Source organism: Cygnus olor, chromosome 1, assembly GCF_009769625.2.
Source record: "Cygnus olor isolate bCygOlo1 chromosome 1, bCygOlo1.pri.v2, whole genome shotgun sequence".
Lineage (NCBI taxonomy): Eukaryota > Metazoa > Chordata > Aves > Anseriformes > Anatidae > Cygnus > Cygnus olor.
Genome location: NC_049169.1, coordinates 57,468,384 through 57,486,886, shown reverse-complemented (window position 1 = coordinate 57,486,886; position 18,503 = coordinate 57,468,384). Strand labels below are relative to the sequence as shown.

Here is an 18,503-nt window from a genome sequence, read left to right as displayed (position 1 = left end):
ATGATCTTGGAGGTCTTTTCCAACCCTAATGATTCTGTGATTCGAAAGAGAAGTTATTTACTGGTAACCGCAGCTCGGCAGGCCGTCTATGCAGCTTTCCTACCCATTTTTCTCCCCTCCCCTCATTTTCTGCACGCGCGCGGCGGAGCGCCCCCACAGCACGCTGCTGCTCTGTGACCGTGCGTGTGGAGGGAGGGAAGCAGCGCGCGTGTGCCCCCTCTGGGCAGTGCCTCGGTAAACACAAAGCTGGCTCAGGGGGCACGGAGCACTGCAGGAGGGAGCTGGGCAGCCAACAATTAACAACAGCCCTGCACAGAGCCGCTAATTAACGCCCAACGCACCTCCCCTCACAGCCCCCTCCACACAACCCCACCCTCCACCGCCCCTCCTCCCCGCCTCTGCCCCCCCCCCCCCGCGGCGCGCTGCGATGACGCCACCCCCGCTCCTCCTTCCCCGATCCCTCCCCGTGACGTCACCCCCGCGAGCCCCCGGTCCCGCACGCGGCGGCGCCGCCATGAGCTGCCCGGTGCCGTGCGCAGCGTGGGTGCGGCGCGGCGTTGCCAAGGAGACGCCGGACAAGGTGGGGGGGGCGGGGCGGGACCGGACCCCCCCGGTCCCCTCAGCGTCCCCTCAGCGCCCCCTCAGCGCCCCCCCGGTCCCCTCGGCTCCCCCCTAACGGCCCCGTGTCCCCCCCCCAGGTGCAGCTGAGCCGCGACGAGCTCCGGCGCCTCGTCGGGGAGGCCCGCGAACGGCTGAGGTGAGCTGGGGGGGGGGCACGGGGCGGGCTGGGCGCCCGTCGGTGGTCACGGACGGGACCGGGGAGTGGTGGTGAGCGCGGTGACATCCAGCTGGCGTCTGGTCACCGGTGGTGTGCCCCAGGGGTTAACGGTGGGGTCAGTCCTCTTTAACGTCTTTATTGATGGTTTGGATGAGGGAGCTGAGTGCACCCTCAGTGAGGGGATGGTTGGACCAGGTGATGTTGAAGGTCTTCTCCAGCCTTAATGATCCTATGACATTGACCAGTTTTTCTTTTCCTGGGCAAAGGTCATAAATCAGGCTTGAATTTAGTATCTCTAATTATCTCGTTTCCAGTTCTCACGCTGTTATACAAAGTGCTTCTACTAAACAGACATCTGATATATGCTTTAGAAATCACAGAATCATTAAGGTTGGAAAAGACCTCCGAGATCACCTGGTCCCACCGTCTGTGAGAGCCACCTCGGCTGGTTGCTGCCTGGGAACTGTGTGCAGGAGGGCAGCACGCGCTGTGTTCGGCAGGGGTGAGCTCCTGTGGAGCGTGCTGCACTCAGAGGCCTGGCACGTCCGCTTTAGGCCCTCAGTCAGCGTCTGCTCTGCGCTCCTTCTGCTGAATTCCTTGCAGGCATTCACAGAAACTGAATTATCCACAAGGAAAGGCAAGAGAAAGAGATCTAGACACACTTCAATTTAGTTCCACCAAACAAAACTTATGCCACGCTTTGTCAGGAAAATGTGCAAGAAAAAACTTTCCCTATCAGCCTGAGAATAACGACATCTTCTATTTTGGGAGAAGTCAGGAAAGGAGTGAGTAGGTTTCCAAATTATTGGCATAAAGACTGGAAATTCATGTGAGCAGCCAGGACTGCGTGCTGAAATCTTGTTACCAATCCGCTGAATGATTTCCTGGAAACATCCACTCCGTGTTGCTTCCTCGGGGGGTGTCTGTCTTTAAACAGGGAAGGTGCTGATGATAGCGATGAAGATGAGCAGGGCCAGACGGCAGATGGCATGGACGTTGCCACTGCTGAAAGAGCTGAGTCTTCTCCTAAAAATGAAGACCAGGAGGAAACCTCCGAAAAGCTGACTGACGATGAACTGGCTGAATACGATTTGGATAAGTATGATGAAGAGGAAGACACAGGTAAGAGAAATTTAAACGTCAGATACGCATTGCAGATGAGGAACCTTTTCACCTCTTGTGGTACTTGAGGCACGAGTACCCTAAAACTACAGAGTGCTTTGTTTCAAGTGCTGGAAATTCACGTGTTGAATTATTTCCTCGTCCCAATTTAGGAAGTGATTTAGTGAGTGAAACAGTTTAGTGTCCTCCTCCCTGATGCAAGAACTGAGCAGCGTTGGAAAGGCTGTCACACCCCCTGCTGCAGTGCCGGAGCACAGCAGCAAGAGTCCCTGAAAGCACAAAGCAATGTAGCTTACTGAGGTTCTCCTCGTGTTTGGAACTTGGAGGTTCATTTAGCCCACTCCTGATACTTTGCAATACAGGTACTGGTACAGGAGTGTCTAACTTCACCTGTCGTTGACCCATGTAAGAAATGTTCTGAAATTCCCATCTAGGTGATAGAAAGCTCGGAGAAACTTTAGCTGGTCTGGCAGTGTATGGGAGCAATGATCAGGATCCTTACGTCACTCTAAAAAACACTGTAAGTACTATACAAATGCTAAATATCTTAAACAACATTAGCTTAGAATTCATTTAAGTCTAATTCTCTGCCAGACTGCCTTGGGGTCTTAGGTGCTTGCAGCACTTTTAAAAGGCTTGCCAGGTTTTTGCTTAGACAGAACTTTTTCCTTTTAAGGCTGCTTTGTGCAGCCCCCTTTCTGTGCACTTTTTACCTTTAAGTCAGATGTTAAGGTGAACTAGCTCATGATTTAGGACGTGTACTTCCGCACGTGGAGGTGGCTTGTCAGCTCCCTGATAGGACACAGAAAGTGCTTGAAGAAATAACAAGTCTCAGTATCGCAGGTCACTAATGACCAAAATTAGACAACTTGTGAGATTACAAGCCTCTTACGTCTTCCGCCAGTTTGTGGAAGAAATCAAGCTGAGATGGACCCAGGCTATTTTAGAAAACAGGATTACAAAGAAAAGTAATCATGTGATATTAGGGCTATGTCTTGAAGAAATACATCCCCGTTAAATAAGCATCAATTACAGCATAATCGCCTATTTCTGCCTGTATCAGTTTCCATCGAATATCAGATGGGGAACATCCTGGCAGGAGCTTCGTAGGAGCTCTGCAGGGGGAGAAGTCATCTCTGGCTGTAGTCTACCACGGGCTGACTGTCAGCGCTGTCCTGTTGCGCAGCCTCTTTGTCTTTTTGTGGTAAATGGAGATGCCGCGTGTGAGGCACGAGGTAATCCTTCCACTGTATGCAACAGTGGTGTTGCCTTACCTAGAATGTGGGGTGCTTCTTCAGAAGTGATATGGAGAGACTTCAAAGAACATCCAGCAATCTAATTTAGAAAGATGGATTGTAACTGCCGTCTGAATTAATGTACAGGGAGAGGCTACAGAAGTCAGTTAGAAGGAGAGGCTTCATGCGAAGAGACAATATAATTTAGAGAGCTGCAAGGACTGTGATCATCTGGGGCAGGGGGCTGGGGCAGGTGAATTTTTGAGACCTTTGCTAAGCATAAAGGTTCTGATTTTTTTCTGGTAGCTGTAGTTTCTGTACTATTTTAGATTCTTCACAAAGCTTTCAAAATTGAAAGGTAAGACTAGTTGTAGGCTCCTACCACAATGTCCAGTTTGTTTGTAAGGGACCCTTGTCAAACGTGTGATCTCACACGAGAAGTTGTGGTGGCTTCACGTACCATAACAAAGCTCAGGGAGGAAGGTATATGTGCATCTTTAAAACGTGTTCACTTGCTATATTCAGTTTGGGGCACTGTATGTTTTACGTGTGTTCCACTGAGCCATTGGTGATTTTTCTTGCTCACGTGTACCAGCAGAGAAGATAAATGCTTTGAAAGGGATTTTATAGTCAGAGGTACGTGCACTAGGAGAACATGAGCTACGTGGGTCCCTTCCAAGTCAGGATATTCTATGATCCTATTTATTCTGTGTCAGAAAAGCTGGCTTTCTTCCAGACACAGAAAAGGGGAGCTCCCTTTTCTCAGCCCTCTATGCTCAAATCCTTTCCACAGATTCTGAATACTTTTTAATACTCTCCAGCATACATTTTATGTTATTGGCGTTTATTACCACCGCTGTTGAAGAGCAAGCACTGCACCGCATTAACTTGACTAGCTCAAAGAATTGCAATACCCAGTAGAATTCAAATATTGAAAAAATGCTTGGAGTGAATAAAAAAGAAATTATTAAAAGCTTGCAACATGAAAGCCAAAAGGTCCTGTATGTGTTGTATATTTGAAGGGTGGTGGTCGTCTGTGTAAGATTACTGACTTTTATGTACAGTTCTTAGTTTTCCACTAGCAAAAATTCCCGGAATGCCTTCCATTCCTCAGTAACAATGGAAATTGGATGGAGGCTACAACTGTTCTGGTGCAGCTGAACGCCCAGTATAGCTGCAGGCAGCACTTTTCTGGAAATATTTTCCAGAAAGTGGACAATGCATTAATGCTCTTGGAATTGCTTCCCGTGTGTGAAGAGCAGCCACAGTGTGCTTATTGTGTGAAACTGTGTTACATTGTATAAATGCCCCAGGCATGAGAGCCCAAGGGAAATAAGATACAAATGTGGGCCCCTGGTGGTGATTTTCTTTTCAGCAACGGGTTGCATTGTGGTAGCCTCAAGAGATGGTTTCATGTTTAGTAATTAAACATTTCTCTAAATCCAGCTAGGTCCGCATAAACGCTCCTTCAGCCTGCATAACAACTACTCAATATCCCCACGATGGAGCCTGGTTCCTGCCTTTCTGCATTTACCATCAGAAGATGGTTTTTTGGGTGGGTGGGCTGCAGGGCGTTGGTTTTCGAGTGCTTTCAGTTCTGGTTAGAAAATGTTACTGATTCAGCCTTTTGTACTTGTGCAGTCACGTGTGTGTACGTGCCTTGCTAACGTCTGTTGTCCTCTCCTTTTCACTGTTCAGGATCAATATGAACAGGAAGACTTTTTGATTAAATCCAGTGACAATCTTGTCCTTTGTGGCAGAGTTGATAAAGACTACTGTAGTTTGGAGGTCCATGGTAAGTAACAGGATTTGTTCCTTACAATGAAGCTAGGAAATAGGTTTTGCCTAGCCCGTTTGTTCCATGTGGCTGTGTAGAACAGGGAGTGGGGGTTGGTTTTTGGAGTCTTCGGCTCCCTACTGTGTGAAAACTGTTTGTCTTCTACCCTGATTTCCCATGTGACTGAATCTAGACTTATTTCATTTTTTTAATTATTGATTCTGTAAAATTAATGTTTAAACCATCATTAATATCTCCTCGTGTAGAAAATGGTGATAGTACAGAGCATTTATTTTGAAGTGATTCTTACAAAGTAGTGTGGAAAGTTAGGAACAAACTGTCTAAATTTTGCTGAACTTGTCACTTCCTTATCTAAAGTATGCAGGTGAATGTTAGTTCATTATGTTTAGTTTTGTGAGCCATAACATTAGTATTTGGAGGCTCTGGCCTCTGCGTTGAAACTCTGAACGCATCGCAAATTTGCATTTCAGATCATCTTGGAAATTTAGTGTTTGCCACATCTTCCTTCTTTAGAAGTGAACTACAAGTTGGCTGGTTTTCCTCTTCACTGATGCCATGTATATCTCTAATTCTTTTTCAGTTTATAATCACGAAGAAGACTCATTTTATGTACATCATGATATTATCTTGCCTGCTTACCCTCTAAGTTTGGAGTGGTTGAATTTTGATCCTAATCCTGATGAATCATCAGGTAAATGACAAAGGATACTGTAATTGTCAAGTAAGAGTATTTTTTACTTGAAATGTATGTTATTGTCATGTTGTCACTAGGTAGTTTTCTCCAGTGGGACTAAGAAATAAACCCAAGATGTTAAGAGGGAAAAACTGTGTAACAGTTTTATTCTTGGTGCTTCTGGCATAACAAGTCATGTGACTAAAATACTGGTTTAATTAGAAATAGTTATTGTTAATTAGCAGACCAAAGCAAGCTCTTCTCTAATCTGATTTTTTTTTTTTACATTTGTAAATGAAAGGTTGCTTTTGTTAAACTCATTGTGGCCAATGCAGTTGGTTAACTTTAAAACACAATGAGATTTATATATGCTGATGTTTTTAGTAACCCTTTTCCCGTTTTTACAGGCTTTTTCCATATCACATAGAGTTTTTTTTGTTTTGTTTTCCTTACATGTGGTGCCTTATATGTCGTCTTCAAAAAGTTACTTGTACTCAAGGGGAAGTGTACTAAAGAGCAAGTCAGAATTTTCTGGCAACATCTGCTGTCAGTATTTTTAAACCACTTCTTGTCAGTTCTAATCACCAAAAATATTCAGATAGAAAATTCTGGCATGTAAACATAAATCTTACCTAATCAAAGAAAGCAGCAACAGCTGGGTTGCCAGATACACTATTTTTATAACTAAAAGTGGTTGCCTTCGCATTTTTCTGTGTAGGAAATTACGTTGCAGTGGGTAACATGACCCCAGTTATTGATATTTGGGACCTTGATATAGTGGACTGCTTAGAACCAGTCTTTTCTCTTGGCAACAAGAAAGAGAAAAAGAAGAAAAAGAAAGGAAAAAAAGTAAGTATTGGTTAAATGGAAGAAACGTAGAGCAAGGATAATGTTGTTATTACTTCTTTCCTACAATGAAAAATATAAAACCGTAGGTAGTCTGGTTTAATTCCCACTGTCATGTTGAAAGATGGTGTCTAGACAGGTTACAGAAAATAATGTTAGGGTAGTATACAGGAGGCTGAAACTGCTATTTTCCCATGACTTAGAGAGCTGATAAGGTGTTGAGCAATAAAGGACAGGGTTTACTCTAATAAACCACTGTTAGTCAGGATTCACCTCTGTTAGCTTTATCCATCTAAAACTGAAGCATGTTTTAAGGTAGTCATCGAGATTATCTAGGGTGAATGCATAGAGACACGCCCGGAGAATGACTGAGTTTCTTTTAGTGGACTGCGGAGAAAACCTTAATTACGAAAGAGTAAGGCGTAGGTTTCGACTCGATGCCAAGTTCTGTGATCTGAATCCTACCCTTGTTGTAGACCTGAGTGTGCCTTGGTGATTTGTCCAAATTCTTGGGTATGTAGAGCAAGTATGGAAGATAGCATAACTTAGTCTTCTATAATTTATTTATAATAGATTCTTCATAAAGTACTTAAAGATTCTTTAAAGTAAATACGGGTGTGAACACTTGATATATAGCTAATCTTAGCTTCTCAAAGGGGCACTTCAGTGTTAGTCAGTTGTAGAACACACTGCGTAGTTGGGAAGGGCTTTTACTTCTTGAGCTCTCAAACATTCTCATTTTAAAAACAATAGAAAAAAATACCCCAAGAAAGGGAATTTGTTCTTTGAAACTTGCTTCTGAAAATCCTTGAGTTATTAGAATTGCTGTTGAAGGTAATCATTCATGAATGTTACCTCAATTTGAAAAGCTGTTTGCCCTGTGTATGGATAAATAAAGTCTGGAGGAAAGAACAGAAAAAGATTGGGGTGACTTATAGGTGGTTTCCAGTTGCTGTCCTGGAAGACTCCTTCAAAGCTTAACCACTTCAAATTAGAATTTGTAGGAGCTGGCAATTACAAGGACCAAAAGTGCAGTTGATGGGGAGGAGAGAGAGGAAACTGCCAGAAGCATTAAGAAAAAAGTTGAAGAGGCTGCACATTAACTGGTGAAAATGAAATTTCTTCTATAGCCTGAAGGGAGTTATTGGTTCTGTAAGCTCTCCTGCTGTGGATGGAGCAGTAGACTTGGAGTAGGAGAAGTGCAGGTACTGCAGGCGCAGTTCTACTAAAAGCCTTGTTGCAGCAAGTAAGAGAAAATACAGTTATTTGTGCAGGCATTTAAGGAATTCCTGTTAATGTTTGATTTCCGTTGAAGGCGTAGCATTCTAAAGCCTGTTGATGTTGTATCTGCATATACAGAATTTATCTGCGGAAGGAACGGTGGAAGGACATACTGATGCTGTGCTTGATCTTTCATGGAACAAACAAAGCAGGTAAACGAGTACTTCAATAGCAATGGCTGGATACAAATCAGCATACTTAATTAGGCATGTTTTTTTCACAAATTCAAAACTTTATGTAGTATAACGCTGAACTTGGAAGCAGGGCTGAAATGAATCAATTCTCAGAAATACCTGTCCCCTTTTTATTTTTCAAAGCTATTTTTTAAATTATTATTTCTATTAATTTCTTTAATATGTATATATTGCTGCAGATCATTTTTATTTGCAAGTTGTCCAGGTGAAGGCGTGGCTAAGGGGTGTCCAAGCCATTCAATAAATCAGCTACATTTAAGTCAGATGGACAAATTGGAATAGCACAAGGTTTGCCCTGATCTGTGCCAATCTGCCAATGACCTAAAACACCATTTCAAAAGATGGAAGTAGCTTTATAGAAGGAAGTCCTTGCTGTACTTTGTGGTTTTTGTGTTGTGTTTTTTTTTTTTTCTCTCCCCTCTGCCTTTTGCCCTAGAGCTGTGAACAGAAACCAGTGTGAAAGCCCTGACAGCACAGCTATAGAAATGACTCTGGCTTTTGGGAATTCTCTGTTGCCTGAACGAGCTAGCAATAAAGTGGTGCTATTGAAGCAACACAAAGCTGGCCCATCCTGGGGGAGAGGTCAAGGGCGATGTGCTGATGGAAATAAAGATGCCACTTGTTATTGCTTAGGTGGTTTTTAACGATTCAGCTGTCAAAGGATCTTCAGAATGGGCCTTGAAACTGTACCAGTCAGATACAGACTAAGTTTTTTTTCTTTTTCCTGCTGTCATAAATGTCTCTGAAGATGCACAAAGTCAATTCTGCATGCTTCCAATCAGCAGGTATCAGCATTTACTTAAAGTTCCTTGTTATTTAGACAAAGGAGGAAACACCCACATAGACATACGATAAACATACATAGGCTTCACCCTTAATTTACAGTGCAGTCTGTTGTTCTTCAATTATGCACAGGCGCAGAGTGTGTTAGTTATTGTTCGTTCTACCCATCTGACAAAAGAGTAGCTTTCATGCTATTTGGAAATGATTGTCTTGTGATAATATGGAGACAAATCACAGAAATTACAGCTACAAGAATTAAGATGTCTGGAATGTATAATTCAGTAATATACAGAGTTATGAGCACATTGATACCGATAGGTCTTTCATGAAATAAAAGCAGCCTTTGAAATGGGAGGCTTATGGGCTGAAACAAAGAACTCCTTGGAGCAGCTTATATTTGAATGTTGTTTTTTTTTTTTCTTTAAGCAAGACATGCTGTGACAGCTCTCTATAAATAACTGTCTGCCTGTGGGTCTTAATGGTACTTACATTAATGTAACATATTCTCATAGCCTTCACTATGCATTTTTGTAACTTTTTCTTGAAACATTGTTTGGGAGAACAGTTTTTCCAGGAGATTGTTAGGTCTCTCAGTCAGAAACACTTCCTTGCAGGGGGGAACGTGGAAGAAGAGCAGTTTCAAGCAGAAGCAGCATGTTGAGGTTATAGATCTGTTTTTTAAATGCAGTGGCAGTGGTTGTAGGGTGTTTTTGACAAGCTTTAGGAATGTTTTGAGTTTCTTCTGATTAAACTTAAAAACTTTTATTGCTATTGACACAGTTGATCAAATATAAGTTGAAATGTGGGGTCTGTAAACTAACTGTTAAATGTTAGTGGTTCCTGTGAACGCTGTAGGATGGGTGTACAGTGTTGGGTCTTTATTAGTTATATAAACACTCAGATACCGGAGAGCAAAGTATTTTGTTAAAAATAGGTTTGTCCAGCTCTTAGCTGTACTTATATGCTGACAAACCGAAGCTGTGTAGGTTATGCTTAAAACTTTCTGTCAAAGGAAACAAAGTGCCTAAAAGCCTTTCTCACTTTGCTTTGCTCAGAAAGTCTTCCATTAAATGATATTTTTAAGTGGTGTGTGGGGGGAAATGCAAGCAAAAATCTCAGTGTTATAATATAAGTATTTTACTAAAATAACATGGTCTGTTTGTAGTCTTTACTTGTAACTTAGAATTACCTTCAGGGAAGTTATCCCTTAGGCTTGAGATACATAGGCCATAGACCAGTGTGCTTAATCAGGCTCTGTATGTGTTTAGGATTTTTGACCACTATTAGTTTGTGTCTATATAAAGATTTTTTTTAAACTTCGCTTTTGATGCATTATCAGGAACGTTTTAGCAAGTGCGTCTGCTGACAGCACTGTGATTTTGTGGGATATGTCCGTTGGTAAGGCAGCAGCCAGCCTGACGCTACACACAGACAAGGTATGTAGTAATTGCGATGCATCTTCCACTGTGAAAAACAGAGAGAAAAATACTGCATTTTTTCAGTAGCTGCTTGGTAGTGAACCCTTAGAACAACAGTTCTATAATTTTCCAGCCAACTGTGCAGAATTCTTTAGATTTCTGAATTAGTTGCTTTTGCAGACAACGTTGTGTTTGATTTTAAAAGTGTTACTTTACTTATCCTTAAGGAAGTTTTGGGAAGACTTGCAGTAGGCTTTGTTGTTTGTTTGCTTATTTTTTTTAAATGCCTTTTGTGTAAAAGCCCTGAAGGTTGGGAATCTGATAGTGCTGCTATAATCTACAAAAAGTAGATCTCTGAACAGAAGTCAAACTGTAAGTCTTGTGTAAAGAAACGAGTGTTGTTTACAGTGTGTTGTAGGTAAGAAAGCTTTAAAATAAATTTTACCAAAATATATAATGTAGAAAATGTATATATGTAGAGTGATAGGTACATCAGAGATGAACTAATCATCTCATTTCTTTTGGTGAAAGTGCTGAGAGTTTTTGCTTGATTGTTTGTTTGTTTTGTGTGTGTGTGTCTGCTATGTTTGTTCAAAGGAAGTCTCTGTATGTGTTATCTCAATACTTATTTTTTAATGAAATCTCCTGTTATCTAGGTCCAGACTTTGCAATTTCATCCATTTGAAACTCAGACCCTTATTTCTGGATCTTACGATAAGTATGTCAGGGTAATATTTTCAAATGTTACACTTAGAGTGGCTATTAATATTGAATTAAGTCTCACGTTTTCTTTCTTTTTTATCACTTGCTTGTAGCACTGCCAAATTTTAGCAAGGTTATTTTTTTCCATTAAGGTAGCCAGGTTTGTACGTGGCCAAAATGCAGCTTTCCTTACCTCTTCCTCAGCTAAGTTAAATCTTTTAACCATCTGGACTGCAATTTCCTGTGCCAGGTGTCTGCTCCAAACTGAATTTATTTCATAATTTGGCATTTTGGCATTTTCTGCATTAGGAGTGTGCCACTGCTCATCCCTGCAAAAACTTATCTATGTTTTTCCAAACTGTAAGACCAGACTGGATATATAAAGGCCTTTCAGGTCCCAGTCAGCTCTGCATAGCCCCTATTGACAGCCAAGACATAGCCAAAACTTAACAGGCAATCCTGTAATTGCAGCGGGGAGTTGCTGTGAAATGGTTTGTCTGCTCACTTGGACTAGCTACTTATACATCCTGCCAGCCAAAAAAAGTTCTCTATTCTCTCATCTCACAGGGATAACTTTTAAATTTTGTGCTATAACCATGTATTTTATTTGAAATGAATTTTTTTATTCTGCTTTTAAGGCTTTGCCTTGTGTTAATGTATTTAAAAAACTCATTGGTCTTTGGCCAAGCCTTTATGTTCTCTGGCTTGTCTTATGCTCTTGCTACGTCTGCTTAAGTAAAAGTATTGGAGAAAAACCTTGCGTTATCGTTGGGAACCTGCTTCTGTCTATTTTCTTCCCCTCTGTTTTCTTCCATAAAAATATAGTCTCAGCATTTGGACTTCTTTCAGCTTCTCAATTCCTTTTTAGCTAGCCCTTTAATCCCTTGCACACCTATAAACCAGTATATTGTCCATAAACTAGTAGACTGCCTTTGTGGATTTCTCTTGTAAAGCATCCAAGGACTGCAGGCAATTCAGTGAATGATGGCAGATGCTTTCAAAACCTGGAAGTTAGACCATAAAAAATTCTGTATGTACTAAAACAGTTTTAGAAAATGCCTGGTAAAGGAACTGAGAAAACCAGATCTCACATTTCTTTGGCTTTAATTAAAGGTAGAGTGGGAATGAGTTACATTGTGGATGTTGGTCGCAGTGAGATGTTGCAAGAGTGACAGCATTGCTCCTTTCTTGTGCTTGCATCCAGGAGCTTTTTTGGTTTGGACAGATTCTGCCACCACTTGCCTGAGCACGTGTCTGTAAAGAATCCCAAAGGACCTGCTAACTCCCATCTATTCCTTCTCCTTTTCAGACTAGCATTTACCTAACCGAATTTAAATTTATTTATTTATTTTGGTTAAAGCATGTTTGAAAATGTATATGTATCATAAATTGCTTTCTGAATTAGAGCATTATTTTTGAACAGTAATTAGTTGACTTTAATAAAGTGCATTCATAATTCATTTATATGCATTACGGTCTCCTATATAATAAGCACCTAATGTATTGAGCACGTTTGGGCTCTGTTTGCTTAGTCTCACATAGCCCCACTGAATGTAACCAAGGTGCAACTGTGAAGCTTATGCAAAAAGCTTGTGCTTATCTGAGAGGTTTTCAACATCTATTACTTAGTTAGAAGTCTTACGTATTGAAGAAGTTCCCATTTTAATTTTTGAATTGTAGTTTATATGTACCTTCTATAGGTGCCAGTGGTAAAACAAACTTCATAAAGTGTTCTGCTGTGATTTTTATTGTTTTTCCCCTTCCTGTCTGTTTTCCTGATAGATCAGCTGTGCTGTATGATTGCAGAAGTCCACAAGATAACCATCGAATCTGGCGGTTTAGTGGTCAGGTTGAAAGAGTAACTTGGAATCACTTTTCACCTTGTAATTTCTTAGTGAGTATATATGCTTCTCTTCTTGGCCTGTTGGGTGTTTTGTTTAGCCTGTATCTTTGTGTTTATGTTTCTGAATCAGATAATAGAGCTGATGGAGAGTTGGGCTGTCAGCATTGCTTATTTCAAAATGCAACATGCCGGAGGTTGTTCTTAGGTAGATTTCTCAACATATATATAGAAATCAGTTACTTATTTGGTATCTTCTTCTCGTTGTGATGGTGTGGAAGCCATTGATGCTGATCCTTTTTCATGCTAGAGGTGGCATCTTTGCTATGCTATCATAGCATTCAGTGGCTGGGATGTGCTGTCCTCTGCATAGTTAATGTTACATTTCATGCAATGAGACAATTGCAGCAGAGAAGGAGCTAATTACAGTTAAGATCCTGAATACTAATTCAGTGTTTCACATCAGCACTAGAGGGCACTGTTCTCTTACCTGGTATAAAGTAAAAATAGCTTGTTTTTATCAAGATTTTTACAATAAAGCTTTTGAACAGAATTTAAAAACAAAACTTTTTTGATATCTCAGTTATCTGCCTCGTTCTCTGTTGCTTTGTGTATACAGCCCACAAGAGCAGCTGCTCAGTTCTGTTGGGTTTGCCATGTAGATCTCTCTCAGTATAGTCACACTACCTTTGCGCAGGTCTACTGGGCAGCTACTAGGTGGCTCCAGAAAGTTTGAACTGTTGGTTTAGAGATGAAAGGCTCTGTATTTCATTGCCTAGCATTACAACCAACCCTAGCAGTGCAAACGTCTTCAAATCAGAATATAATTAAGAAATTTGACCAGGATTATGTCTTCCACGTATGTCAGTGCAGTGTAGTTTAGATACATGGAACAGCTCGGGCACCAGGCTTGTGGAGTCTGACTTGGGAGGTGCAGAACTATGTGTTACATGCCTGACGGAGAAGCACTGGAAGTCTGTCTCAGACTACAGGGATTTAATAGAAGGGTGGGTGTTATGTCACAGAAGCTTTCTTCAGATGAATGGCTACAGCTGTTTGTTTTTAAAGTATTGTGGTTTCCTTAGGCAAGCACAGAGGATGGCTTTGTGTACTGTCTGGATGCTCGCTCTGATAAGCCGCTGTTTACTCTGAAGGCTCACGAGGAAGAGGTGTCAGGTAAGTTGAGAGTGTATCGTGTTTGTTCCCAGTGCTAAGGCTTATTTGGAAGATGTCTTCAACTGATATGACTGAGGTGGTAGTGAATCCTTCCTTAACAAAACAAAAAAAAAGGTTGTGCGTAGTGATCATGAGTAGCTGGACTGTGAAACAATCTGTGCTGAGAAGCCACTGTAAGAAACGGACTTTAAAAACGGTAAACTTTTCACAGCAAATACTGTGAAGAATAAACATGTCAAAACAGATCTGTTCATTTGGGACACAGTCCCTGTGCTTTTTGGGTGAGGAAGGACTGAAACTATGGACTCTGGTCCAGGACTATGAACTGTAATGTTTACCTTCTGTATCCGTAATTATTTTATACCAACATTCAGCCTGGTGGTGACCTAGGTATGGCACGTGGGAAGGTTATCACACACTCTGCTTTAGACTACTTTGACCAGTATAGGAGCTATGAAACACAACTTGAAGCACCCGATTAAGTGCGTAAAATGAGATCATATGAGTATGCCCTGTCGTCTCGTATGGCTACGGAGATGGTGCTCGGCAAATGAAGGAAGGAAACTACCTGGGGAAGTTTATGTGAAGTAAGAAGCAACTTTGTACTGCTACTGTCATTAGTTTGAGAAACAAAATAGACCTACGTGAAGTTAGTTTGCTCTCAAAAGATTGTTACTTCTCTCAGGGTAGGGAACAGTGGTAACATAAAACTATTAATAACTCTTTGCGTCTTTTTGCTGGAACAGAGCTTAGCGTGAGGAGAACATTAAGTTTGTTCCTATGATTTCACTTCAAAATGTATCTTCGTCTCTGAAACAGTGATTCCGTGATGCTCTCGCAGCCATGCATTCTTAATCTTCTTCCAGGGCTACAGCTGAGCACTCAGGTCAAAGGGTGCCTTGTGACATCATCAGCGGACAAATATGTGAAAATTTGGGATATCCTGGGAGGCAAACCAAGTTTAATCCATTCCAGGGATATGAAAATGGTAACTTTCATTTCTTGGTTCCAAGAGGATTTTTATATAAACTGTCTGCTGAATCTGTTTTCTAACTTGAATCTTGTTTTACATAACATCTTTTAGGAAAAAAAAAATCCCATCTGTGTATTCTGTGTAAATCGTTCTCGTTACAATGCAGTATTCAATTCAAGATGTAATTGGAAAACTGCTTCAAAGCCTTAGACTTGAAAATTAGATACCATGTTCTGGACTAGAACTAGGGGTACTCCAGTGTGTATCTGCTGGGTTCAGGGTGAAGATGTGATTTATTACTTGTAATTAACAGCTCTTAAAATTTTGTAAAGTCACAAAATTAAAGTCAATTGTCAAGAAACAGAGAACTTACATTCGTTAAAACTTGCCTGGTGAAAGTATTTGCAGATGGTAAAATTGTTTTAAGATGATATTTATAAATAAATAAATAAAATCTTTCTTCCTTCTTCCCAGGGTGTTCTCTTCTGTGCAGCTTGCTGCCCTGACTTCCCATTTGTTTTTGCCTTTGGAGGAGAGCGAGAAGGGCTGCGTGTTTGGGATATAAGCACCATTTCTGCAGGTAACATTAGAATTTTCTGGAATCTTGATGTTCTCCCCCCTACCCCCAGAGTGTATTTGTATATAGAGTAATGTAGTATGGTTTTGAGAGAAACTGTCGGTTAACATTTTTAATGAAGTACCCAAAGACTGGATGTTTTCACACTTTGAGCTTAAAAATGTTGTTTTGTTATTTTTTTTTCTATCTTGGAGAACTGTGTTTGCCATGAATTATTTTCTTGTAGCTGAAGTGTAATACCTTATCTCTTATAATACCTATGTCATACTTGTTTACACTAGGAACATAAAGAAAAAAGTATCACATTCTTGACTACCTGTAGGAAGAAAATTGAGGACTGGTTTTGATCAGTTGTCTTAGTTGCATATAACTCAGTGATGTGATTTTTTTTTTTTGAGAAGGCTTTTAAGAGCTTGGTGGAAACCAGAGACCAAAACCAGAAATAAATAATTTAAACTGTTTTGCTCTACAAAACTCATCCATTTCACAGTACTTGAGTAAAGGAATTATGCACAGGGAAACATGTAGAGATTCTCTGGGGGAGAAATAACACAACTTGTGATTTTTATTATCATGCATGGGAGATGACTTGTTCTGATACGTAAGCTTAAAATCTCTACTCTGAGAAAGCTTTGAAACTGCATCAGGTTAGGATTTCCATTCTATTTGTTTGCCATGCTATATACTTGCCGTAGTGCTCTTCTCTCTGGGAAAGTAACAAGTAAGCAATCCCTTACCTGTGTTGCAGTGAATGAAGTTTTTGGAAACAGAGAGAGACTTGTTCTGGCTGGCGCGGCAAACTCTGCAGCTTGCAGCTCCTTGGCCAGCAGTAGCAGCAACAATTCAGAAACAGCGATGGAATCATGACGGACCAAACCTCACAAAATCAAAGTAATTAAAGGGACTACAACTCGTGTATTCTACAAATTCCCCTGTTTGGAAATAGTTCATAGAAATGATTCGTGTCATGCAATCTGCAGGCTTCTTCACTCAAAGAAACGTGGTCATGTGGTTAAGCTCTTAAGTCGGGAGTTCCGAGTTTCTGCCTCTATCACCAGCTTTGAAAGACTGAATGACTTCCGTGGGCCTGAGATTATGATCCCTGAGTTAGGGGCTGCTGTGTGTAGAGTTGAGATATGAGATTGTCACCAGAAAAGCATTCTGCTGCTCTCAGAAGTTTGTCAGATACTGCAAAGGAGGTAAATAACTTGTAATGGCATAAGGAACGGTACTTCAGTCAACAGTTGTGTGACATCAAACAAATGCTGAAAGAAAGGGCAAATGTAAATAGACAGATGATTTATCCTTGAGACTGGATTTACAGATTTCTTATACAGATTTTAAATTTTTAAGATTTTTTTTTTAAAGTTATGTGTGAAAGAGTATGTCTTGAATAGTAAGTTGGAGTCCCTGAGTAGAATCATGAAATGTAACACCTCAGATCACCGATGTCAAACCAGAAATATCCCCGCTCTTTCCCATCAAGATCAAGGGTTTCTTTTCTCTGGTTCCACAGCACCTGAATCTTACTGATGTTACATGTGTGCTGCTGTTGGGTTTTTTGTTTGTTTATTTTAAAGTCTAAATCTGATATCTGTAAAAGGAATTAGAATTGAAATAAGGAGCTACCATTCAGAAGAGGGTAAGAGGCTGTCAGGGCGCAATGTGGGAGCAGGGATCTCAGCTGGTCCCTGTCACTGCTATCCATTTTACCTGCTTGTGTTCTTAACCCCTCGCAGGCGTTTCTGCCTGAAACCTGAAGGCCCAGAGGAACATTCTGAGTGTCAGCCTAACCACCGACTGAATTCATTTGTAACAGCAGGAACCTCATCAAGGTTCCTCGCCTTTAAAATGAGCACCAAGTGCCTTCCTGTAGGCCAGAAGCTAAATGATACCCATCCTCCTATGAAGTGCTTCCCTCTCCACATTCCAGAAGGTGTCTGTTAAAGCACTACCGCAGCAAAAATGCCCTGGGTGTTAAAACAACCGGTGTCAAAGCAGCTGTGGTGTCTGTGCACACAGCTGACAAGCTGTTACCGCTGCTTTCCACCCTAGCTCATTGGAACTTATTCCGGGGAGGTAAAGCAGAGAAATTAATCGGTGCAGGCTGCACATTGGAAAAGGCAGGGCTGTGGGTTTCTGTTCCATTCCTCAAAGTGCCTGCATCTGAATCCAGTTCGGCTTCAAAAGGGTCTTTTGCAACCTAAGTGGTTCTAAGCTTCCAAGTCAGCTGTTTCCAGAATACCTTGGATGTGTCGAGTCCCTTCCCAATCCTTTATCTGCCAGGCACCACAACACGAACAACTGGGTTTGCGAAGCTGAAGAGGTAAAAGTGCCAGAACCACCTCTGTTCAAGTGCTCTGCAGTGAAAAGCTGTAAGTTTTTCAACGCTTCCATTTGAAATAAATGCTTCATGTTAAGCTCTTTGAGGGTAGTAGTTTCCTCTAGCTCTGCCTGTGGGTATTATTGGCTCTAGAAGTTGGGCCCTGTTTTATAGGGAGGAATTGTTCATTGCAAGCAGGCACCTCGTATCCCAGCTCTCCCTTTACTAAACACAGGAAAGCCTGGGAGAGGCAGACGATGAAAAAGTGCTGTTTTTTTTCAGAATGTGTAAATATTAAAGAAGAACGTTAGAAAAGAGCCACATTTTTAATTTTTTCCAGGAAAAAAACAACAAGTGAATGAAATACATTTTCATTCCATAAATAATAGTAGCAGCAAACCCTCCCATCACTAGGTGGTAAAAGGTTTACAGCATAAGAAGTAATGCATACTGTAAACACTGATCATCTGTAAGCCTCTTCCTTACTAGTCTGCAGCCTTTACCTCTTCACATACCTATTCTAGCGAACAAGTGTGAGAAGAGGCAGTAACTGTACTCCAATAGCCAATTTTTGGTTTTCTGAACACTTCTGTAGCAGGGTAATTGCTTTGTCTGCACATGCTGATCTCACTGACTTCCAACCAAAGCATTGTTATTTTTTATTTTTAGAAGGAACCCTGAGCATTGATGTTCTTTGCTCTGTGCCAAACCACATCCTTCAGTTAAAAAGTATTAAAAAGAAAAATACATCAACTGCCACCAGCATTTCTGTTTGTTTTTCTTA

The 18,503-nt window shown here is 41.1% G+C and overlaps 1 protein-coding gene across 1 annotated transcript; it reads left to right on the top strand.

Moving 5' to 3' along the window:
• The first annotated feature begins 425 nt into the window (after positions 1-425).
• Positions 426-18,478, top strand: PWP1 (PWP1 homolog, endonuclein). Its single transcript, XM_040559693.1, has 15 exons — positions 426-580; positions 699-757; positions 1,716-1,900; positions 2,335-2,420; positions 4,834-4,930; positions 5,514-5,624; positions 6,325-6,455; positions 7,812-7,885; positions 10,050-10,146; positions 10,785-10,846; positions 12,613-12,724; positions 13,756-13,846; positions 14,713-14,834; positions 15,294-15,399; positions 16,145-18,478. The coding sequence occupies exons 1-15, from the start codon at positions 428-430 to the stop codon at positions 16,261-16,263; spliced, it is 1,605 nt and encodes a 534-aa protein (XP_040415627.1). The 5' UTR covers positions 426-427; the 3' UTR covers positions 16,264-18,478.
• Positions 18,479-18,503: the final 25 nt, after the last annotated feature.

Coding starts and splice junctions, on each gene's coding strand:
- PWP1 (XM_040559693.1), top strand. CDS start 428: ATGACGCCACCCCCGCTCCTCCTTCCCCGATCCCTCCCCGTGACGTCA. Junction 581..698: donor CCAAGGAGACGCCGGACAAG/GTGGGGGGGGCG, acceptor TCCCCCCCCCAG/GTGCAGCTGAGCCGCGACGA. Junction 10,847..12,612: donor ATTTCTGGATCTTACGATAA/GTATGTCAGGGT, acceptor TTTTCCTGATAG/ATCAGCTGTGCTGTATGATT.